Source organism: Aulostomus chinensis, chromosome 14 (assembly GCF_037954235.1).
Source record: "Aulostomus chinensis isolate RoL2024-O1b breed Wild chromosome 14, RoL_Achi_v1.0, whole genome shotgun sequence".
Classification (NCBI taxonomy): Eukaryota; Metazoa; Chordata; class Actinopteri; order Syngnathiformes; family Aulostomidae; genus Aulostomus; species Aulostomus chinensis.
In genome coordinates this window covers 4,689,641-4,714,730 of record NC_141333.1, presented here as the reverse complement: position 1 = coordinate 4,714,730, position 25,090 = coordinate 4,689,641, and the positions used below count along the sequence as shown (strand labels likewise).

At 43.3% G+C, this 25,090-nt stretch overlaps 1 protein-coding gene across 6 annotated transcripts in view; it reads left to right on the top strand.

Moving 5' to 3' along the window:
- The window catches only part of LOC147249499 (uncharacterized), a 157,256-nt gene that overhangs the window by 73,616 nt on the left and 58,550 nt on the right, over positions 1-25,090 (top strand). For 2 of the 6 annotated variants that reach the window (XR_015119385.1, XR_015119384.1), the window contains exon 6: positions 24,772-24,889. The exons of 1 other annotated variant lie outside the window; for it this stretch is intronic. Coding sequence is in view for 2 of the 5 variants with exons in the window: in XM_086225524.1 (XP_086081650.1) it covers positions 7,067-7,199 (133 nt within the window). In the remaining 3 variants the exon portion in view is untranslated. Of the gene's footprint in view, positions 1-2,565; positions 2,659-6,788; positions 7,200-24,771; positions 24,890-25,090 lie in introns of those variants that run through there. 3 more of the 6 variants (XR_015119386.1, XM_086225526.1, XM_086225524.1) reach the window with 3 other exon arrangements.

The window sequence follows — 25,090 nt, the reverse complement described above, 5'->3', positions numbered from 1 at the left end:
ACACACACACACACACACACACACACACACACACACACACACACACACACACACACACACACACACATTTATATAAACACACCTGCACGGCGGAAGGATACAGTGAGGCAGAGGAACAAACACGAGAGGCAAATAGACAATCATACTTAAATGGAAATGAGAAAGAAAATACAAGGCAAAGAAAATGTAAAGTAAGAAAACAGTAACAAGAGCCCGTTTTCCACCCCCCCCCCCAAAAAAAAAGCTAGTATTCATTAACTTCTGACTTGTGTCTGCAGTTTGAATGGGTTTAATCAGCATTCAAATGACCCTGCAGCCTACACGGGTATCTACCAGATTCAGTTTGCATCGACGTAAACACTGAACCCCAGAGAAAGCTGTCATTTCTAGGCCACTTTCAGCATGTTGCTATGAGCCGTATTGTACTTGCAGTGAATTTGAAAAGCAGACGAGCCAAAGATATAAAAACAAAACAAAACCCTGTCGCTACCTGCCATGCTCCTTTCAATGATACTGTTTTATTTCTAACGCCTTCATTGACGTAGAAATTGACGCCCCAGAAATGCAAATATGGTTATGTGCCGAGGGCAAATGGTGAAGGTTTGCATGTCAGGGCGACAAATCTCACAAGATTAATGTTTAAAAGACATATCTGAAAACTTTAAATAGAAATAAATAGCAACAAGCACCACAACGGAAGAGGATTAGATTCGCTAAACATTCAAATCGTGTCAAATATTTAAAGACCAGAAACTCCCTGCAAAATTCAGACCCTGTGACTGTTTGCAGGTTGCCATAGAAACTAATCACGAGAAAGAAGTGTCTGAAAATGTGTTGAATGTACAGACTGACACTGATCACTTTATATTCTGCCTCAAAGTAAAACAGAACCACCAAAAGAAAAAAAACCCAAAACATTCTGGTTGCAAACTTGCAGATATGAACAGTAGCACAAATGTTCTTATTTGTGATTAATTCCCGAGCCAAGTGAGTGTACTTGTCCCCACTATTGAGGCTATTGACTCTGGAAATGCAACACAGGGGCAGTGAAGGAAGGTTTCTGTGTGTCCTGCTGAACTGAAGAGCGCCTTGGTGTGTAAAAGACACAAGACTAATCACTCTCATTGTAGCCTATTTCCATGGTAGATCTGCAGCGAGCAGTAATTTAGCCCCGCTAGCTAACGACACAGAGTGAGTCATTATCTTAGTGCCAGGCTAGGGCCTCCTATTTAAAGATTCACACCATGAATGAACAATTAGAGAACAGATTGCTGGCCTAAGAGGGGGGAGAGACAAGAAAAAACAGAGGGAGAGGAGATGAGGCCAATGTAGGCTCACCCCTCCATCCGTCCATCCATCCACCCAGGAGAAACCTGTGTGCTGCTTTACACCTGGTCGAGTCAGCGAGCAAACAGCTGGATTGAAAATGAAAATATCCCTACTCAGGAATTTATCAAAAAAGTCCAGAAAAGAAAATGGAAAGGAGGAATTGAGAAGTTCTCAAAATGAGGAGCTTCAGTGCAAAACCACATGCATGTATAGATGAACATACAGCACCAGGACATAGGTAGCAGGAAATGTTAGATGTTCCTTCTAGACGTGGTTAAATTGTCTAAAGATCATCTGCTTATTGAAAAAGGGTTGTTTTACTCCAATTACAAATTCAACTAAATTCTACAAATGACACGATAGTACTTGGAAAAAGATTAAAATTTCAACAAAAAACTGGACAAAGATTTTTCATTTAGAATATGAAACTGGAGGGGTGGCACGGTGTTGCGGTGGTCAGCACTGTCACCTCACAGCAAGAAGGTTCCGGGTTTGAGCCCCGGCTCGGGCATGGGGTCTTTCTGTGTGGAGTCTCCATGTTCTCCCTGTACCTGCAAGGGATCTCTCTGGTCCACCCACCCCAGTCCAAAGACATCAAGAGGGGACGAGGTTAATCCAGACTCTAAATTGACCGTAGGTGTGACTGTGAGTGTGAATGGTTGTCTGTCTCTCTGTGTTGGCCCTGCCATGGACTGGCGACCCGTTCAGGGTGAACCCCGCCTCTCGCCCGGAGGCTGCTGTGATAGGCTCCAGCCCCCCTGTGACCCTTAACAGGATAAGCAGTAGAAAATGGATGGATGGATGGACATATTAAGCTGGGGACGCAACACAGCTGTACACTACTGTGCTTGTCCCGATGTTAGTGGTTTTTCTGATGAATGTGAAAACAGTCTGCCTTCTGCACAGTGAAGCTCAGCTAAGATTGGGATGAGTAGGATTTTAAAAGTGAAATAATACGTTTGTATACGTCTTAAATTAAAGGTGAGGAAGAAGTACCAGAAGAGGTACTGTTGAGAAAACAAAATATGCACAGGAATGGAATTTGAAAAATAGAAGAAGTAGGAAAAGTAACCAGATAGTTGTGTCAGTTTTCCTGACAAGACACTGGATGACTTTAAGTTATTTTATTCTTTATCCCTACAGTTGTGAGGACAAACATGGCGGTTGGGAAGTAGCTTCCCTCCATTTCCTCTTGTCCCGGGCCGCACGGCTCAGAGGCACAGTGGTTGTGTAATGACTGGGGGGTCACTGGATCGAGCCTTACTTCCTCCAGAGGCCATGTTGAAGTGTTGAAGAGCAGGATGCTGAACTCCCATCACTTTCTGATAAGTAGGTGTGTGTGTGTGTCTGTGTTTAAATGGGTGAGGCAAGACGGTAAAGGGCTTTGAGTACTGCTGAGGTTGAAAGATGCTAAAAACAGGTCATCTACCATATAATTCTCTGCAGCGCCTGATGTGAGAGTACACTGGACTAATTCATTTGATGGGATTTTGTTGATTCATGTTGTTCCAGTGTTTATTTGAACATGTATATTTCTGTTGGTCATAAAAATAGCTCATGTGATGCAACTGCCATTCCATGCCGTTGTTTGATATTGTCTCCTCGTAACCATGACAACGGCTCATTATTGAACATATTCACATTTTTCTCCTGGCTGGCTGTATGTCCCTATTTTCAAGATGATAGTGTTTATTTGTGGCTTCTCAAAGATCTGCCACTTTTATGATAACGATTAAGTTTAGACACGATGAAGTGTGTGATTAAAGTTAAATAAAGGTTCTAGTTTCAGGTTCTAGGTTCTCACTTCAAATAAAGACACAGCTGTTGTAACCAGACATGCACTGATCCACATTTTTGACATCTGCCAACACTGAGTCGAGTACCACAGCTTGCCTCTCCAGTATTATCGTTATATTTGTTGTTGGCAGTATTTTTACGGTTGAACTGTTAAACTGTTGTAAATCATGCAGTATTTCTTCTGAAAAGATTTTTTTTTTAAAATACACACCTATGCAGCCTGTTTAACTGTATTCCACTGGATCATTAACGTGTCGCATGTAAGCTAATGTAGCTGTGAAATGGTGCGATATCCCATCTCTAGCTGGGAAGTCAGTTACTCTGCTCCTTCGTCATCAGTTAAAATATGTTAGTGAAGACGAACTTTGGTGCGTCTTCCTCTTTGTTCTCCTGCAGTTGACTGAGAATGTGAAAGTGACTTTCTGTGTCTGACGGCAACTCAAACTGCTTGCAAATGTCTTATAGATTTTGGCAATTTATACGGATATGAATTGGACGGAAGTGATTTCATATTTTATCTGTGAAGATGATCATTTCTTTGGAATGACGAGGGAATAAAAATGCTTTGAAACGATCACAAAGTTCTCAAGGCCCTTTAGCGAATGTGGCCCAAGCGAACTCTAATCCTGACACGCGATAAATCCACCTGTAAACTCCGTTACGAGACTGTGACCTTATACTCGTCTGCCACACAGTGTCCCTGCTGACATTGGGTGCACAAATGCCTGCTTTGGTGCTGAAATTTGGCACAAAATCGGAGCCATCCCAAACCTCAGAAACCCTCCCCAAGGTCAGTGTGGTATTCAAATGGTATCCTGTGTGTGTGTGTGTGTGTGTGTGTGTGTGTGTGTGTGTGTGGTGGTGGTGGTGGGGGGGGGGGGGTAGCGTTTCTCTCTCCCTTTCTGTCAGGCCTTTTGTGTGTTTGCTTCTAAAGAAGCTGTCAAGCTGTACTGTTTAAGGGCTCACAGGAGGGACAAGAAGCATACTTTGTTTTGTTTTGTTTGCCTGTCGTAGTGTTCGACTGAATGAGTGAGTGAGTGGAACAGCGGAGAGAGAGAAAGAGCCAGAGGTAAGGAGAGAGAGGGAGAGAGAGAGAGAGAGAGAGAGGAGTGGGGGTAACATGTAATTTACTGTTTGCCCCTCTCTACTGTACGTCGCTTTAGTTATGCTAATGCTGCTCTTTGTCGGGCTGAGGAGATAGCCATCAATCAGCTGTCAATTGGTCAATTGGAAGGGAAAAAAAAGATGGAGAGAGAAAGAGAGGGCAATTGTTCCCTCCCTCCTCGTTCTCCTCTTCTTCTTCTTCTTCTCCTCTGCTACCTAGCGGACTTGAGGGTCCGGGGAAAGCCTGGCAGCTGGATCCAGATTCGGATCTGGAGCCCAGGTGGAGAGTAGGAGGACCTGAGCAAAGTCTCTGGAACTCTATTTTTGTGTGATTGTTATTTGCTGTCACTGTGACAATAAGTCTCACAAGTCGTCGTTTCCATTTTGCTTTGCGTTGAAAATCACTTTTTAAAAGACATGTTGAGTTGTAATATGACACTTGTAGGAACTGGCTGTGCCACTCAAAGCCTTCAGCTTCTGTCAGCCGAGAACGAACCCTTTATTATGCTAGCTAATGTTCGTGCTAAGATAAGCTAACAGGCCCATTAGTGCCAGTTCATTTAGCTCGTTAGCTGAAGCCTCGAGGCTGATGACATTCATTACATACCATTAGCACACAATTAAGATGTCTCAGTCTGACACTGTCGCTCCCAATGTTACACAACACTTTTAATCATGTTTTATGAAATGCTTCCGTCAACGTGACATGATTTATGAGTTTTACATGACATGACACTCGCTACATTAACCCTCTGAATCCTGCTCTGTCCTCTAGCTCAACATCAGGGAGGGGCTTATTTCAAATATTTTTTAAATTCACCCTTCAATTCCCTCCTCATATATATTATTCCCTCTTCAATTATTAACCCTTCTGAGGATGGCATTGACATTCCAAGACACCTTCCAGTTTGCCGCGAGGTTCACATTTCTAAAGCCGCAGTCGAGTTGAACTCTGCTGTGTAAAATAATCAGGATAGTAACGGTAGACTTGAGGCCTGTCAGTCGAAACGTCTGAGGTAGTTCTGTCATTAGAATTCATGTATTTGTTTGAAAGGAAACCTTCTGCCACCTCATGTGTCTACTTCCATGTATTTCTCCCGGAAATATTGCAATCATGAAGCTATTAATAGTATAATAATGAAAATAACAGCTAGTGAGTGGCAGTTAGGTTATTGTAAATGGTATGATTACATATTACATACAAAAACTATGATCATTTACAGATTACTCACCTAAGAACTGAAACCGAAAAACCTACTTGGCTTTTCCATATTTTCTTTTTCCAACACTGATTTGTACTTTTATTGAAGGATATGAACACTTACCACACCTCTCGCTATATTAAGATTTTAGAAGGGATTTTTTTTTTTTGTCACCTGAGGAACATAATTAGCATAATTGATGATGTTAAACTTTTAAAAGTTTCAGCTTTCATGTAAAAATGGATTTTCATATTAACTCTTTTGAAAGACATTCTTGTTTTTGTCTATAAATCCTTAAAACAAATTCAAAATTTTAAAACTTCTTAATATTTCTTAAATTAATATCAATTTGACCGATACAGCAGTATAAATTGTATTGGCTTGTGATTTGATCGGGCTAGTGAGGGATAAAGTAATGTTTAAACAGGAATATTTCTCAGAACATAAAACAAAACCATATATGAAATCATCACATTGATGTTTAGAGCCCTGATCATCTAACAACTGTACACAAGTGTAGAAAACTTGAGCATTTCACGTCGTTTTTGAAACTAAAATTGGATCTTTAATCGAAAACCGCATTTCAGATGTAAGAAGTGACATTCGCCATTGTCCGATTGCCACTTTTGTTTTTCACTTGTGTGAAATAAACTTGTCACTGTAATGTGATACAGAACCTTGAATCCTTTTTATGCAAAGCTCTGAGAACACTTCAGCTCGGAGACAGTCCGATACCACACGCGGAGGTACAAACAGTACTTTTCTCCTTCTCCTCCCTATCACACTCACCCACCCACTGGTCCACGCACAGACACAGAGAGCGAGCAGTATTGATTTTGCTGTCTCCAGGCTGTTGAGTGTGTGTGTGTGTGTGTGTGTGTGTGTGTGTGTGTGTGTGTGTGTGTGTGTGTTCAAAAGGGATTAAGGCCCTTGCTCAGCTGAGATACCATCAGCCATCAACCCTGGTAGTCCGCTTCGGGCTTTCCCGGCTGCCACATTGTCTATTCTGCTCCGCTATGTGAAAAATGTTGAATATCAACAATGGCTTTCAGTGGTGTATTGTTGAGTTTTTGTATGAACTAATCTTGCCTCAGTGAAAGAGACCTAGGGCTTGGACAAAACGTCTAGAGCCACAGCATTCCTAGCTGGCTCTCCCCTTGAACACTGAGCAGAAAGCTGGGGCTGAGGGAGGCAGGGAAGGCAGGCTGGAGGAGAGGCAGGCTAGAGGGAGAGCTGGGGCCGGGGTAGGTGCTCCAAGGCTGGGGGTTACCGGGATGACAGGACAGGGGAGGCTGGGTGGAAAATGTGGGAAGCCCAGGATAGGAGGGAGGGGTGGACCAGGGACCAGGTGGAAGAAAGGTGGGGAGATGGAGGCCAAGATGAAGGCATCATATCTGTGGGAGGAAGGCTAGACAAGTAGAGGATGAGGAGGATGGAGAGGGAGGCCAGCTAAAGAGGATGGATTCACAGGAAAATGGGCAGAAAGTGAGATCAGAGTTGCACGAGACAGACACGTGTCCTCCTTCTAGATTAGACATGCTGTCAAAGAGAACTAAGACCAGAGAGACAGACAAGCCATAAAGACCAGAACACAGGCAGAGAAAGAGGCAGAAATTCAGTCTCCCAACCTCAGGATGGGGGGAGGGGGGGGTGTCTGTCTTCCCTCTACTGCTATGGATGTAAAGCTGGTTGGGACAGCGTCTGATGTCCAATCAGACAACAGGACTGCAGGCCTTGTCATAATAACATCCGTGACATCACTGCAAGGTAAGCTGACGGGGGGGATCGTCATAATTATTGACTTACTGGCTCTTGATTGGCTCTCTGAATATCTGATTTTCTTCTCCTCATCCTGCTCTTTTCGCACCACCTCTCTGCTTGAAATAAGCGGTGCAGGAAAACATCCAGATGTTGCTGCAGATGTGTGAGAGTGGAATAACTGTTAGAGGCCTTCCTGGCTGTGCTTGTGTGCTGGTGCAGATTATCTTGCAGCCAAGTGCATGCGGTGCTGCAAAGAGCGAGGCTTCTGTCTCCGTGTGTTGCTTTTCTCTGTTGTCTCTCTCGGTGTGAGTTCTTCCTGTCCTGCTGGGTCTGATGAGGCTCCTGCAGGAGGAGGAAGAGAGAAAGAACCATAACGAGGCGATGGAGTCGATGCTGACCTGTCTCTGTTTTAAAGCAACTGCGCTGTTAGATGACGTACTGTATGCTCAACATGGAGGCATGTGCAGTGACATCATGCACTGGCAGTCAAACGGATATTTTTGAACTTGTCACTGATATTTAAACTTGATTTGGCAGTTCAACAGGCTCAGTTTCCCATCATTCACATCCATATACATTTACCTCAGATTCTCTGTTGAGCATCAGAATGGTTCTAATCAAACTATCGACCTTAATCTCAGTAAAGAAGATTAAAGTTGCGTGTTTTAGCTGCATGTGCAGTATTCAGTTGAATGACTGACCACATTACTGTACTGCGTTTCCCTGCATCTGGCTTGAAACAGACTCTGTCAGGCTGCTACTGAAGAATATTTCCAAGTATTTTTTTTTTCTGTTTTTTGCAGCAAATGTAAAATACTTCAACTCAAGCGTAGTTTGCACCAATGACTGCTCGAACACGTGTCGTAAAGCGGTTTGACCTGCCGCACGTGCTGCAAAATGCTGCAAAAACTCAAATCGCACTTCATAGGGCAATTTAATGCGCAGGCGTGTCCACGACACGCGTCATTGTTTTCATTTGTTTCTATCTCTCTTTGACCATTCCCTTATTAAGGATAATTTAATCAGAAAATGTGCTGGGCAGTATCTCACACAGGTTAATATTAATGGGCCTTGTAAAAGCTGTCAGTGATTATTATGTTGGAAATATCACAGGTTGGCAAATTGCAATTTGTGAATGAGCTTCACACATTCATTTCATATTTTTCTACGCAAAAGTAAATACATTTGTGTGGAGAAGTGTGGAGATAATTTTCTTATTTGCTTCGACATAAATTGTTCCTCTTCTCTCTGGCCTGTGTGTGGTAACTTGAGGTCTGTAAGGGTCAGCACGGTGTGTGTGTGTGTGTGTGTGTGTGTGTGTGTGTGTGTGTGCGCGGTTTGAGGTCAGTGCCACGGAAACCTGGAATTGAGTGATGGTTGGCTTAACCCCTCACCCCCTGGATGCACACACACGCACGCACACACACACGCACGCACACACACGGACATGTGAACATCGGTGCGGTCTAATCGGCGGCCCCCGGTGATTTGTCCTCTCAGCTTGAAGCCCTGCTGTCATTCCTCTCTGCTCTCCTCACAATTACAGTCCTGAACTGAACAAGAAAATCTGCTCCAATCTAGCAATTAGTCCTGAGGCCACTAGCTGTGTGTGTGTGTGTGTGTGTGTGTGTGTGCGCGCACAGGCGCATGCGCTCACGGTATTGCCATTCTTGCGAGGGCAACTTTCAAGAAGATTTAAGTTGATGTAGGTCATATAGCGACATATTTTGTGTTATAATTTTAGGCACTAACTTTGTCCAATAATTATTGATTCAATTCTATTTGTAAGCAACTCAGCTCTCATTGGAGATTATTGTTTGACTCATATTAATGACGCTGTTTCTTAGAATTAAGAATTTTTATTTATTCATTTATTTATTTTCAGATTGGCACTTGAAAAAAGTAGGATGATGCAATTGAAACACTAAAATTTATCTCTGTGGAAACTTAACCCTTCAAAAGTTGTGTGTTTCAGAGAAGTTAGATTAGATCAATTAGATCAATAATTCTATGTAAACTCAGTGTTGGTAACTTACTGTTGAATACTGTGCATGTTGCTGAATGAAGTGAAGACCACTTTTCCTATGATCACTCTCATTTTAGTCCCTGGTCAATCTGGTGTTCGCAAAAGGACTCACGTATTGTTAGGGTGAATGAATTCTAAACATGCATAATAACTGATGAGCAACTATGATGTTTAACTATGTTGGAAGGCGCAGACTGATGACGTCACCCTGCCAGATCGCTGCATGGACCAATTGATGTTGTTGTTTAATTTGGAAAATTAATCTAGGGTTAGATTGATCTGATGTAGCTCAGTGGAAAGTCCTCACAAGTGCAGCAAATTCAAGTGAAATCGTGTGTGTGTGTGTGTGTGTGTGTGTGTGTGTGTGGACAGGCGAGGTGAGTGGAGCGCTTTGGTCAGGGTGGGATGTGGTGAGGGGGCGTAGGGGAGGTTTTCGTGGCCAGGGGGGAAGGCAGGCCTGACTGGGCAGCAACAGAGATGCTTAGTGCCGCCTGGCTTGCTCCTAAAGACTCGGCCTCCTTTACCCCCCCCCCCCCCCCCCTCTTGCTCCTGTGTCTCCCCTCTCTCCTTCACCACTACTCTGTCTTTCATCACTTTCCTCTCTCCTCCTTTTGTCTCTTCCCTTCCTCACCCCCCAGTTCCTCTCGTTCGCTCTCTTTTTCTTGCTCCATTCCTCCATTTCACTCACTTCCTTAGTTTTTTCACCCCCCCCCCGCCCCACACACACACACACACACCCCTCCTCGTCTGGGCCATTACAGACACTCAGCGGCGGGCTGAGAGGCGGGGGATGGTGGCTGCGGAGGTGGGATGGGGAAGATTGAGGGGGGACAAAAGCCCTGAGATGCAGCGGCCCCGACGAGAGTGGCTGGCTTTGAAAAGAAGCCGGACGGCGTCTTAATGCAGCGAGTGGACGGACAGACTCCGATAGACAGACAGAGAAGACTCAGCCCTTTATCCTCGTCCTTTAGTCGATGCCTGTTTTGGCCAAAAAAGCACATCATCCATCTTGTGCCCTTCCCTCCACGCCTGATGTTTTATCAAACACATTAAGATGCAATGGAGGTATGGATGGAGGGAGGAGGTAAAGAGGGGTATTATAGCTGAAGGCCAGACACTTAAGAGGTTGATGGAGGAAACTTTTCTGCGAACGGGAGGCAAACACGTGGATGGGATAGTAGCATGTGCTTAAGTGTTTCTTTGGCAGATGCTTCTCTTTTATTGTATATTAAGACATTAGTGGTTTCTGTCCAGCTATTGTAGGACTTACAGGAGCTAACCTGCTAAAGGACGATGCCACACATTCGTAGGGCTGAAATTTTAGCTCGCCATTTTCCACATGTTCTCATGAAAGATGCACCGCAATTTTGTGTACAGTTACTTTGTGCGTACTTCTGTGAATTTTCAATAAGAGATGACATCATTGCTGATGCCTTGCATAGTTGGGCGGTGCTTCTGTTTCCAGCACTGCAGCCAAGTTGAAAACACTGATTTGACAACCCAACGGCGCACTCAAGTATGATGCTGAAAATATTTTAAGGAAGACATAACCTAACAGAACCTTCCTATTTGAACTGCACTGTCTAGTTTGACTGTGTTGACGAATGAAAAAAAAAAATGCCCTGATGTCTCAACAAAATGTTCAGGTATTTACAGCGGAATTATGGTGAAAAACGACCCGATGGTCCTGCTGAAAACACCTGAACGCATCCCGACTTCTCACAACAGCAACCGAGTTTTGTCGCCTGAAACAAATCCGCAAATTTCTCGACATCTTGCTCCGTTTTCCCTCTGCCACCGTTGCGTTGGTTAAGAATTCTACTGCTTTCATTTGAGTTGGAATAATACATTTATCTTGAGAGCCGTTGTGTCTTTCACGTTTGGCTGAGAAACTTAAAGCTTTTCACTTTGACTCCTGTTTCTGGTGAAGAGATTAATTAAAGAAAAAAAAAAGTTAAAAATAATTTACAAATCCATAACTCTTTTGTGACACTCAATCAAGGACAAACAACATATTTCTTCAAACACTTCAATAATAAACACATCAGCTGAATGGATTTACTGCCCAACTCCCATCTTCTATCAACCTAATTCTGCCACCAATTATGGCCCTTGTAGTCAGTGGTATTATTTCACTCAAAAGGGGGGGGGGCCTCCAATGATATTTTTCTGCCTATGTTTATTTACTCGTGTTGCTGGTCTCTTTGTTGTGGGTGCTGGAGGAGTATTATGATGGATTTGGCTGCCAGAGCTTAGCTGATATCGGCAGGACTTTGATCAAATGCAACAAGCTTTAAATCCACTTTATACCAGCTCAGCATTCACGTACCAGTGAGGAAGAAAAACACTCGTTCATCGCTTCTCTTCCGAAGATCGAGGCTGGGTTATGAACGTGTGATATTGAACGGTGAAGATTCATAGATTGTTGATGAACTTCCAGGTGTGTCTGGGGGATGTGTAACATGCTTATCCACCATCATTCAGTCACCTTCACTGCTCGTCTGTGAAACAAGGAACTGTCCTAGCGTACAAAAATCAATCAGTAATTCAATATGGCTGCCACGGAATGAAAGTATCAGTTCTTACATTTCGAATATAAAGTGCCCTATCTTGTTCAACAGTTCACTGAAACATGAAGCGAATCATTCAAAAGATCTGATGGAAAGAAACACTTCCAATGTACTCATATGTTACAGCACCAAGAGCAGTCAGCATGTCATTCTTATTTATTTAAGTTATTTTAGCTGTCATTATAATAATTATGATCTAATTGGCTGATGGTATTTGTAGGTGTGTGGTGCCCTCGCGCCGGAGCTAGCGGTGCATGATCTTTTGCTGCTGAATGTCTTTGTAAACGTCATCAACCATTTCCTGCTGCTGACCGCTGCTACCAGGTATAGCAAAGGTAGCAAGCTAGCACCTAAATAGCATCATATAATAATATCAGTAGTCAGCCAATACACCTTGAACTTGCGAGCGACCATGAACTGAAATGCCTTGGTTGGTCCATTATATCTGTTCTTTGTAGTTATTTTGTGACTATTTAAACACAAATATGAGTTTTTCTACAACCAGTCCAGTGCTACCAAGCTAGCCATACTGAAGCTGTCTTTGGCTAATATGTGGGAAATGGTGGGGTGGAGGTGCAGCATCGCTCCGCCTGCAGTGTTGTATTATAGCGCATTAGACCGCAGTGTGTTAGCATATTAGCAGAGGCAGGGATGGACTGTCAAACAAAGAGGTTATAAGAGATGAGAGGATGGTTTTATTGCACAACAATGGGTTTGTAAGGCTTAAACTGATCTGCAGCATACCTACACACACACACACACACACACACACACACACACACACACAAACCCCAATCAACCTGAGAATGAGCCAGCAAGTTACACACACACGCACACACAAACACAGTTGGACTAGCCAAATCCGGCTAGCCCTCTCCTAAGTCCGGCCAAGTCCATCTACTGCAGCCACACACACACACCCACACACCCACACACACCAAAGAGCCAAAACCCAGTGACATCCAGGCCAACTCCCCATTTAGCACAGACACACACTCATACAGAATGTGACCACACAGCTTAGCCCCCCAGTAAGACCCACAGAGCAGACTGTTGGTGTGTGTGTGTGTGTGTGTGTGTGTGTGTGTGTGTGTGTGTGTTCATGGCGGTCAGTACTGAGGCCTCTTCCTGCGGTTGGGGAGAGTGATGGAGGGATGGAGAGGAAGAGAGAGAGAGAGAGAAAGAGGATTAGAGTGATATGGAGACAAAGAACAATAGTTTGTCACATTTTGTCAGAGAGGATTTTATGGAAAAGCTGATTTGGAGTCTGCCACCAACAAACACCGATCGGAAATATGGGATTTATTCCTAAATCAGTTTGAGAATTTGCAACTTTAACAAGGCCTAAGTGTGTATGATACTTTCTAAATGTGTTTGTGTGTGATCATGCAAACTTGAACGTCTTAACAAGTCAAATAAAGACACTACAAGTACATCCAAGATTATTGTAAGTGTGGATTCCTTAGAGGATACAACACCAAGTATTTTGCACTTTTTTTTTAAAAAACTTGATGCGATGTAAACAACTTGCAGTCCTGACTTTTCAGTTTTATTGTTTTTATTGATCAAGATTCAACAAGAACAAGTGGAATGATGAAGTCTGTCTTCGTGAGCTTTTATTGTTTACAGAATTATTGTCTCAGCTGCAAATATCAGCTTTCTTTGGAACCAGTGATTAGATCTACTTATCCGATGGTGTTTTTGTGATTCTTTAAAAGAAGCAGTAGCTTATACCACCCAACAGTGATGGAGGAAAATCACCAGTACGCTATTTCTCCCATTTGATGATCACAAACAAACCAAAAATGCATGAGTACAACTAAAAAAAAAAAAAAAAGTGACCCATGCAAAAGAATGCCGCTCTAAATATTCTTCTTTATCAGAAATCATGTTCAGTGCTCTGAATTCCCCATTCTAGAATTGAGTTCCTCGTAATATTAGCTGTCTTTCCACCAATTTTATGAAAATCCGTCCATGACATTTTATAATATCCTGCTAACAGACAGACATTCTCACGACAACTCCAGCTGTAAAGCAACCAGTTGCTGCTTGTTTGATCCTGAGTGTGTTAAAAAGTTTTTCAATGAATTGTGGGGGGGGGTCGCTTTTTTGTTGAAATATTTTGCTGCTGAAAGACAAATAAAAGCCTGAAATCAGCATTTTCAGAGTAGCATTGAAGCTTTGAGTCACATTGATCCTCTCACATCAGTCTCCGACTACTGAACAAGAGCTTGTTAGCTGTCACGTCGACCTGATGATAAACCAACCTCATTGTATTGCGGCTGTCCTCTAAATTAACCCTAAAAACAACAACGATAAGTTGGTTACATAACTGCTTTCATTTTCATATCTGCTGAGGCACATTGATCTGTGACTTCCCTGCATGGCTGCAGTGTTGCAGCCTCTGAAATTCACTTTCATCCACAGTTAAAGCTAAATGTGGCCAAAGCAGCAGGCAGCTGGAGCTGTGAGGGCTCAGTGAGTGTGAGCGGGGGAAACAGCATGATCGGTTTGAAGTGAATGAAATGATTTAATGTTTCAGAGTCAGCCTCACCCCCGGGGAATGGAACGATATGGGCTCCTAATTGACAACAGGTCAACTGTCTCTCTCACTCTCTCTCTCTCACTCACACACACACACACACACACACACACACACACACACACACACACTACAGTCTTTCCAGTAGCCAGACCAGTCCAGTACTGGCCAGAGTCGAACAAACAAAGGCCTGTGCTGTCCGTCTGTAATGATGGATGACCACCAGTCTCATATTTTACAGGGATTTCACAGAAGTCAGTCCGTTCCCAGGCTGAGTTCCAAGTCAATAGCCTTCTATCAAGCTTCCCAAAATCTCCAAAATGACACGCTTTTGAATTCTTAAAAAAAAACAAAAAAAAAAACAAAAAAACAAGAAATGTTCTCTAATTTTAATAGGCCTGAATCAAGCATTGAGGGACAGCCGTTAGTGACGGCTGAATGTGATTAGCAGGGAGCTGAAGGTTTTGTAAATGTCAGACAACCGCTGATTGACTGAACCCCAGTGGTCATTATTGTTCACTTTTGGAGTGTGTGGACAGATTTTTCACAGCAGCTGTCATGTGAAAGTGTGTTTTTTGTGCCTTTGGTAGGAATGCATTGCTGTGATACCTTTTCATGGAGTAAATCTCTGTCCCAACAGATCATTTAGTTTTTGTTGTTTTGTCCCAAAATCTTATTTTTCTTAGACAAGCTGGAAAAAAAAAACTGCTAATGGGGTGACAATATTACTCACTTAATACACCTACCTCTAATGTCATGCTAATGTGGCTATCTTGCTCTCATTCTACTCAGATTTCATTACGTTCCTTAACAGCAGGAACATTTTGGCCTAATTTATTGGCACTTACAACTCCGTTACAGCAGCGGCAGATGTTGTTTGGGCCAGCTGAGGCTCTAATGCGGGTCATATGAGGTGGACCTGTGGCCCTGTGGTTTAGAGAACCATGCATTAGCGGGTTTACATGATGAGTTGACTTTTGATTGGACTGCAATTCTAGTAAAGACCAAATGCCTTTACTGTGTGCTGTTGGACCTCCAGCTCAGATACTGCAGGGAGAACTCGGGAACAAGTGCAGAGCGCCGGGCCTGAGGAAGCCGATCCCCAACTGCATAATTATGGCGTATTAGTTCGACTTCAAATAAGTCAACTTAGTACCTAGGAGTTTCACTTTGACTAATGTGTCTACATGTGTTGTTGAAAGGGAAGTTTCGGTTCGGACTAACGCAATAAATCGTCTTTCTCGAACATCATGTTAATGTACTGCCTGAGTCCACATCGTGATTCCAGACCACATGAGACCCGTAGGAGAACAGAACCGCTGTGATCCTTCTAGAACTGCCCAGGTGTTTTAAAATGTTGGCGATGTTGCATCACCTAGGTCAGTTTTCTGTACAGGAATTTGAAAACTTGAAACTTCAGACAGTGGTCACTGGCTCTGCTTTTTTTTTTGTCCCTTTTTCATACAGCAAAAGTTATTGTGTACCATGGCACAAAGGCAATATTCGGTCAATGATCTCAATCAGAATATCTCAAATGTGAGATTTCCTCGTGCATCTGTCTGTGCAAACTGTGTCTGCACATTGATTTAGGCTGTCTATTTACACAGGGGTTCCCGCAGGTGCTGGAATTCCTTGAAAAAGCTTGAATTTTAATTTTTCAGGGTTTGAAAAGTGCCTGGATTTTTTTAAAGTGAATTGTTGAAATCTCATCTTTTTTAAACTTGTGGAGGAGGAGAGGAGGAAGGGTCGCAGGTCAACTGTAGAGGCAACAAAGAAGTTATGACGTACATCATCTGACAGCTGGCACCGAATGACTGGGATCAAATTTGTCCGTGTCAATCTGTCATGGACACTGTGTTTGTCGATTCAAATTTTGAAAGTTTTGGTTATATAACTTCGGTCTTGGCTGTCACTGCGGGTGGGAAACAAGCGGGGGTGGAAGTTCTTCACTTCCACTGACCTTTCAAGTGCTGATGTGGCACCGACGCCACTTACCACAGAAGATCTCCTGGTCATTATTTTCACCCGCAGTTCCACCCTGTTGAGTTTGTCTGCGAGCACTTTATCCGAAGGGTGTAGGTTTCACACCACCATTTTTCAACCACCCGTGATTTCGAAACCAACTGTCGGTGACCTTGGAAACATTTATGTAAGGGAAATAAACAAAAGTTTTAAAAAAAACAGAGCCACAGTTGGAAATGACAACACAAAGAGAAAGGAGTGCACGTGTCAGAGGCGCCACACCAGATGATCGGCTCCCTCCATAACGTTTTCAACCCACTGATTTAAAGCCTGCAACAAGAAAACACGTCTTGCGCATCTGAGCAGCTCAGCAATGACATCTAATCAGATGCCAGCAGAGACGATGGTGTGCGAGCTAAGAGAAAACACGCTGATTCCCCACCGGCTATATTGTCACCAAACGTCGCTTCTCTCTATGGACTGTAAATGATTTAATTTGAGCACCAGATGTGGCGTTTAGATTCTGCTAGGACTCGTTGAGAGAGACAGACGGAGGAAGAGAGAGGGAAAGAGAAGGAGGGAATGAGGAAATGACAGGAAGGAGAGGAATAGCTTGGCAAAGTGACAGCCAACAGCAGCCCAGGCACTTGACAGAGCTTTCAAACACCGTGTCACTGTGTGTGTGTGTGTGTGTGTGTGTGTGTGTGTGTGTGTGTGTTTCCACTTGTGTATCATGACAGCTGAATGAAAATCAATCTGCTTCTACATCTGCCATCTTGAGTGTCGGGGTGCACAGATGGGCCTTCCCTGTCACACTGAGCTGGCTGGCAACCGACCAACTCAGGCCTTTCCATCTCTTCTCCTCATCCTCTTTTCTCTCATCCTTTCCTCTCCTGTCCTCCCTTCTCCTCTCCTCTCCTCTCCTCTCCTCTCCTCTCTCGTTCCTCTTCTCCTCACTAATCAGATGCCATCCTCTGAAGAGGAGTCTTTTTCTGCGTTGACATCTCCAAGTCACTCTGGCAGCAGATGTTTGGGGCCTTTCGAAGCAGCAATCTGGGCTCTAATCACCCTCATTGACGGCTCTGAGGGCCCCTGTTGCAGCTCTGAATGGCAAATTAAAGCGTTTTTAGATAACGTTGGTAATTGGCTAAATCGTTTATAAGCCCGGAGATCACAGTTTTAATCTGCAGCCTAACATGATGGATCATGAAACTGAGACAGATCTTGTCTGCGTGTGTTTTGTGGCATGATTCCGTCTTGCCCCTCCATCCCATTTTGGTTTCTTTCCTGACGTGTTACAGTATGTTTGATGCTCAACGATTTGCCCATCAGATTAACAAACACTAATCGTTCTCTGCTGCAGTTTGTCTCAGTGTCATGCTTCTCCCGCTGTCCCCTCTCTTCTCTCATCTCCCAAGCCCATCTCATCTCTGGCATTAACTCCATTAGCCTGGTAATTGGCTCTTAAAGCAGCGGCCACAGACTCCGAAGGCCACTTAATGTCCATCTCCTTCCCTCCCTTCTCTCTGCTCCCCAGTCGATCATCTACCTTCCTCAGTAAATAGCATTAACTAGTCCCGCATAGAAATCTGAGGCCATATTAGTGTTATCCTCCCCTCTCAGCCTATTGCCAGGCTTATGAGTCCCGATCATTGGAGATGATATGGCTAAGTGGATATTTTTTTCGCACATCACTCCAAAATGGGGCACCAAATAACCCCCCAACTGTCACAGATGAATATGTAAATTCTGCTCCCTCCATTTTTTAACCAAGCCGAAGAAACTAAATCTGTATTTAAAAGATGAGGATGTGGAAAGTCAGCTCATCATCACGGCCTGCCACCCTTCCTCAACGTGGGACTTGCTTTTCATTTCCACATAGAAGATAAAATAAAATGTGAAGCCATTTCTTTCTCGTGTGGAAATTTGAACCAGTGGAGGTCAAAGCCAATATTTTTCACCTTCACTTTCTACATAAATGTTGGTTCGTGTTTGTTCAAGAGGTTCAAAACCCAAAGTTCTCAGGCGAACGGCACTGACACCAGAGGATCGGTGGAATGCGCATAAAGAGGGGAATCGAGCTGCATTCTGACTCGTTTTAAAAAATATTTCTTAAATGTATTATGTCTTTGAGAAGATCGGTGCTAAAACATTCTGCACCGATATGCATATTTCTGGGAAATATAATAATGTTCATTCAGAGTAGGAAATTCCAGGTGTGCAACAGTTTGGCTGGTTTGTGTCACTTTGCAGAATAAATGTGTGTATGGTGATTTAGGATGAGAACTAGTATTATTTAAGCAGTTATTCTCTATTTCTACAATTTTTTACAGCTTTTTTTGTCCTCCATAGAGGTAAAGTTCTTGGTGGCCTTTGTCTGACTGTTAGCAGGATAATTCAAAAACTACAAGGCCAAATTTCACCAAGCTTTGCACCGAATGTTGGGGTAGATTTGTTTGATATTATGAAAAATGGCATTTTTTGTTTTCCCTCTTGTGAGTTTTGGCTCAAACCTTCATCGTCTGAGTGCTTGTCTGTCAGCAAGGTGGCGGTGTGAGCTCTCTGAGCTCCATCGAGTTCATATTTATGGTCACAAGCCATGAATTGGCTGATGGAAGTAGTTACACTTCTAAGAGATATTCCAGTCTGTGTTTAGGGCTCAAGTGATGTCGCTGACCTAAAAGTCTTGGTAGTTTTTGCTGTTACACCTTAGGAATTTGACCGTTTTGACCTTGAAAATTGTAATTTTAAGCAAAAAAGGAAAACACTCAACATCCACGTCCCAGGATCTCATCAATCTGCAAACCGCAACCACAACCTTTACGTATTACATCAAGTGCGCTTGTCTACCAAATCCACCTGGCCTGCAGGTGACGCGTGACTCCTCCCATTAGCTCCTATGGACAAAAAAAAACAAAACGTCACCTTTAACGCTTGTGACGTTGAAGCTTTAGGAAAGCACCAAGCATCTTCAGTGAAAGATGGAGAACTGATGTTTAACATTCATGACGTCGTTAAAACTTTGGTTGAAACACAAGTCGTGGCTCGGGTGAAAGTCACTGTAACTAACGGTTACCTGACTGTAGTTGTACAGGTGAAACTTGCCGTCAGAAACAGAAAAGGAGCAGAGATTATCTGCAAATCAAGTGCTGTGTGAGAGTTCTGACAGAGTTGTAAAACATTTAGCTCCCATGAGACAATAGTGAACTTGATGCAGATATTTTAGAAACACGTTGCATCATTGTTGCTTTTCTCGCTGGTATGTACAAATATATACTCACAGAAATTGTTATTTGATTCCAATAGTTTTATTTTTTTGTTGTCTCCTCACTGATCAGATGTTCAGGAAAGACCCAGCAGAAACATTTATGCTGTTGACTGTCGTGATTCTTTAAATCCTTGAGATGTGTGGTGTGTTTTTTTTTTTTGCAAAGCTTCTCTGTCTGTTGTTCGGAGGCTTGCTGTCTCATCTGAGGGATTTTTTTCGAAGCATGTAGGCTAATTTGTTAGCGATAGAGGAGCTGTTGGTGTGAAGTGATAGCTGCCAGCGGCCTCCATCCCTCCCCAGGAGAGAGACAAATCAATCAATAACCTGCTGATTTATTTCTCGTGCTTATCGCGTAATTTAATTGCTAGGTCTTTTGTATCTGCGGAGTCGCGGGGGAGGTGGTGGAGGAAGGGGAGATAAATAAGAGGAGCGTACTGAGGGATGTTGTGAAGAGGGAGGGGAGCTGCAAGTTTTAGTTGTTGTTTTGTCTTCACGTTGTTGCGGGTTTTTTTTCCCTCTGTCATCGGTGGCGGCGTTTTGCGGGGAGGCGTTTCAAGCTCTGTTCAACAGCTTCGACTGTGTATTTGAGGCTGCGACAACAGTGCTTCTAACTCTAGAAGGAGCAAACACACACACACACACACACACACACATACACGAGAGGGAAGAGCAATCCTTCCACAAATTATCAGAAAGAAAAAAAATTTAATTAGCAATATGAATGCCAGGCGGGTGCATTATGTGCAATTGTCTTGCTATCTTTCCAGAAAATAGTCTTTTAAAATGAATTTGCTGTATTAATCATCTCCTGAAATATTTCGTGATCACTGAATTCATAGTTTTGCGCTGAGGGGCTGTGTTTTTTTTAGGTATTCATTGACATAGGTGATTGCCTCTTAATTATGACAGTGTCCTCCTCCTATCCGCGCCTATTAATTCCTGTGTTGTGGCGTCGCCGCAGCCCGCTGCCTGGCCCTGTATCTACTAATTACTTCTCTAATTGAATTTGCTCTCTGTTGCCAGGCTGTTTTTTAAGTGGCTGTTTGTTGCCGGGTCTCATTGTGTCTTTGTGTGACAGCTAGCTGCTCGCTGCCACGCTGACGGGAACAGGATGCTCTGCCTCTCTCCCTCTCTCTCGCTCGTCTCTTTCTCTCTCTCTGTATTCATGTCTCTCCCTCCGTATCATCACCCATACCTCCCAGACCTATGTAGTGTTTCCAGTATAAATAGGAAAGGGAAATTAATTAATGAGAGCCGGTGAAACAATTAGCCTCCCCTCCCCTCCCCACCCACCCTGCTGTCATCACTTCTAGCCTTGGTAGTGTTGTTGTGGCTAAGAGCCCGTGGCTCTTAAACCACCAGTTCAAGATGTCACGTCCCTGGCAGGATGATCAACAGTGTATGAGTGAGTTATTTAGCTGCTTTTCCATTACAGCTTGATGTAAACTAGATGAGGCTGGATCCTGAAACCCTGGTTATTATTAAATTATCAGGCGCGCCTGTCACTAATAACCTGCTACAGATCAACAGCACAAATTAAAGCTCCAAAAATGACCATTGAAATAAATCAATCCTTCTCTCGGACAGATTTGATTGAAAACTCGGGATCCTTCCTCAGGGATGTTGTCATAAAGTTTCACAGTTAGTTTGTTGCTCAGACTTGAATCTGGACTCTCAATGGTCAGATGAGGTGCATCTCTCATGTGTCAGGATGAATTTCTTCACAAATGCGCCTGCATTAACTTAAACTCAAAATCACTTGCAGTTGTTAACACACTGAATGCAGAACAGATGATTCTAGATGCTGTGCAACCCTTGATCCAAACACGCTCCTTTAGACATGACATGTATTCATGTTCCAGTGCTGGAGGGCGGGGACTCCTGTCTCGGGGCTGTCCTCGGGGAGGACGTGCCAATTCTGTCGACAAACTCAACACGAAAACGAACGTTAAAGAGATCGATGACAGAAATGATCCGTGTTCAATCAGTAGGTTTCCTCTGACCAAAGATTCCCGTGTTGACTTGTGGGTTGTTAGTGCAGGTCTTGAATCAATAAGCTGCTTCTGGATCCTCTTTGGAGGCATCAGGTTGAAGTGTCAGAGCTCTGCTCTACATTTCACAATCAAAGATTCAAAATGTACATTTTTACAAGCGCTGATTGTAACTTAGTGTAACTGTTTCATATTCAGATGGATTTTTTTTCATGTGACCAACCGACCAATCAGCACTTGGATCAGTTCTTCTTGACGCAGCATCAGGGAGATGTTGAGTTAACTATCTAAAACTGTTCTCCCTCTTTTCGCTGCTTTTTCATAAATGTTACTGAGAGTTGAAAGCAAAGTAAGAGTTGAGACTCCAGAGACTTCCAGTCATTCATTGTGAGAAGGCCCAATGCCAAAAAAACACCAAGGGCCCGTTAACTTTAGTCTGCACTGAATCAACAGGTAACTTTTGAGAATTTGCTACTTTTGGTCAAAAATAACCACAAGGTTTGCTCAACAGCCAGATAGAACAAATGTTAACCCTTCGTAGTCCAACTCTGTTTCCCACCTACAGCAACTCCAACACCAACTCTCAGTCTACCATCGTCCACATCCCTCTTCAGCCTGTCTCTTTGTGAAAACTTTCTCTCCTCCTGCCTCTCTTGATATTGATCCTCTCTCTCTCCCTCATCATCCATCCATCTCTCTCTCTCTCTCCCTCCCTCTCTATTGATCCCACCCTCCGTCTCCCTCTCTCTGCTTGCTGCTATCTCGCTCGTCCTTTGTCTTCTTATCGAGGTTTCAGGGTTTATTCTGGCTGCTGTTATTGACAGGCCTCTCGCTCCACGGCCAACTAATGCATCCCTAATCCTACCTTTGTTACTCCGGAATGTTCTGTCTCTCTTCAAACACACACACAGGTCTATACGTTGCCACTGCACAAGTGTGTGTATAAGAAAGAAAAAAAAGGGAGGGGGGGGCACGAGGATGTTGATCCCAGCTTTCTGTTTGTTGGGAAAGCCATCTATCAATCAAAAAGGTCTGCTGTCTGTGATTTTGTGTGTGCGTGAGAGAGCGCGTGCGCATGGGTCTTGAGTGACAGGTTGAATCATGGCTGAGGACGTTTGATAAGCTTGTATTGTCGGTCGTCTACCCCCCCACACACACACACACACACACCCCACCCCTCTTCCCCACCTCCCTCCACACCTCCACCTCGATAAGAAATACATTCGACTAGAACTGATAACGGTGTCAGGAGCAGCAAAGCCCCACTCTAAAGACACACACACACACACACACACACACTCACTCACTCTCTCTCTCTCACACACACAAACCACGCCATGGGAGAGGTGTCTTTCTTCAAACACCTTGGCTGTAAATGATACTCTCAACAAACAGCGATGACAACACCACTCAGGAAAAAAAGACGATTCAGATACCGTGTGTTAGTGTGTGTGTGATGGAGGGTGTGTTTGTAGGGAGAATGATGTGCGATATGGCTAGAGGATATGCTAGGCTTACTGAATAAGGTCTTAGCGATAGCGCCACTGTGTGTGTGTATGTTTTGAACAGCAGAGAATGAATACAGTAATAGGCTTAGAGTGGCTGAGGCAGAGTGTCAGACTTAACAAACAACACGCCGCTCTCAAAGACTGACTGACAGCTGTCGGGGTGTGTGTGTGTGTGTGTGTGTGTGTGTGTGTGTGTGTGTGTGTGTGTGTGTGATCATATGAACATGAATGTTGGGAGATGACATGCAACAAGCTCCTCAGATTCACACAAGTTGATGATATGTTGTTGTACATGTTTTTTTAAGTCAGGTTTTGCATAAATGCGTCATCACTACTGTTTGAAATGTGATCGCCAAGGTCAAAAATGGCACCGTTCAAGGTCCTTGTTACCTTGGACAACGCTGAGTAAAGGAATGCGTGGAAATGTCACAAACCTGACAAAGGTTTGTAAAGGAATGCGTGGAAATGTCACAAACCTGACAAAGGTCATAGGTGTATGTAGAGGCATTACCAGTGAGCCAGAAATGTCGACATCCTTAGTCGGAATGTCGTCAACAACTACAGAAATGTAGCTTCCGGTGTGATGTCATAAAGAGGAGTTTGTTATGATGATGAGACAGTTTCCAAAGTTAAAATTAGTCATTCTGGACATCCAGACTGTGGACTGAACTGCCCCCAACACTCGGTTGTATTATCTGTGAGACACTTCTGTAGTGTGTCACATGTCAAAAACCTCCGATCTCTCCCCTGCGAGCTGCTCTGCTATCGTGTTGTTCCTCACTGTTTTGGTGAATGCGTTGGTGGCAACATAGAGACATCAAACTTGTCTGAGTACCAGCTGACAGTGCAGTTATGCTAGTTTTCTCAGAAGCTAGTCACCATCAATCAATCTAAAATGGCGTGTTCAGAGATGGCCGGTAAAAGAAATGTCAGTAAAAAAAAAAAAAAAGATAAAAAATTAGCAATTCAAAGAGGAATTGAGTGAAAAAAACATGTTCATCCTCCCACGTTCCTCTGCTGCTTCGATCGGGTTTGATTCATAGCGACACAGCTCTTCCACGGCCGCTCTCGGCGTTCACAGGAAAACATCTCGCAGTGCAGTGAGAATCCGTAGAGCTCCCTCCCCTCTTGTCTGTAAATCAACTACTATATATTGGAAATCTTTCAAAAACTGGATGCTTGTTTTCGAATGATATTCCGTGTAAAAAAAAAAAAAAAAGTTCCTGAGAATTGATGAAAATGTCATTTTTGAAGAAGATGGTGGGAAAATCACCTCAACATGTGAAAGGTTCTTCTTTAGTTTCAGAAGTAATGTTTTACTATATTTCAAAGATACTTTGTCAAACCTTAAAATCTGAGACATGATGATTTTTGATGTTCTTTCACACATGAAAATGTATCATGAATTTTAATTTTACTTGATTTTTACTGGCGGTTGGTCAATTATTAGCCTTGTGGGATCAAATATTCAGTATTGGATCATTAGCATCATTGAAAAAAACGGGCCCCTTCAGCTCTGCAGCCACCAAAGCCCAAAATTATTACAGTTCTGGTTAACTTTCCAAGAAATGCTGCTGGGAGCTCCTCGCCTGTCTTATTTTATTGTTAAGATGCAGCTTTTATCATTTGCTCAAAAGCAGTCGAATGACAATTTTGCATTTGAGTTTTTGTTCTTCTGATTGTGACTCCAAAATTATAATTCTCATTGCAGATCGGTTCCAAACATCGGTTATCCATCAATTAGCTGGAAACAGAGACAAGTCAGACCTTGATTATCACCGCTGAGCACAGAAATATTGCAGAAGCTGAAGAGAGCCTGTGTTTCCCCGGTGAGCCGATCCCTGACGCCGTGTCAAAACAAGCTTTTATTCCTGCATATTTTCTTGTGAAGGTTCCGTTTCTTTGCCGTCATCCGTGTGAGGAATCTGTGATTATTTGACATCTGGCCTGACCTGTTAATTAAATTTCATTCTGAAATTTAAAAAGTTGATGATATCAATTTGTGAAAAATGATCTACAGAATGTAAGAA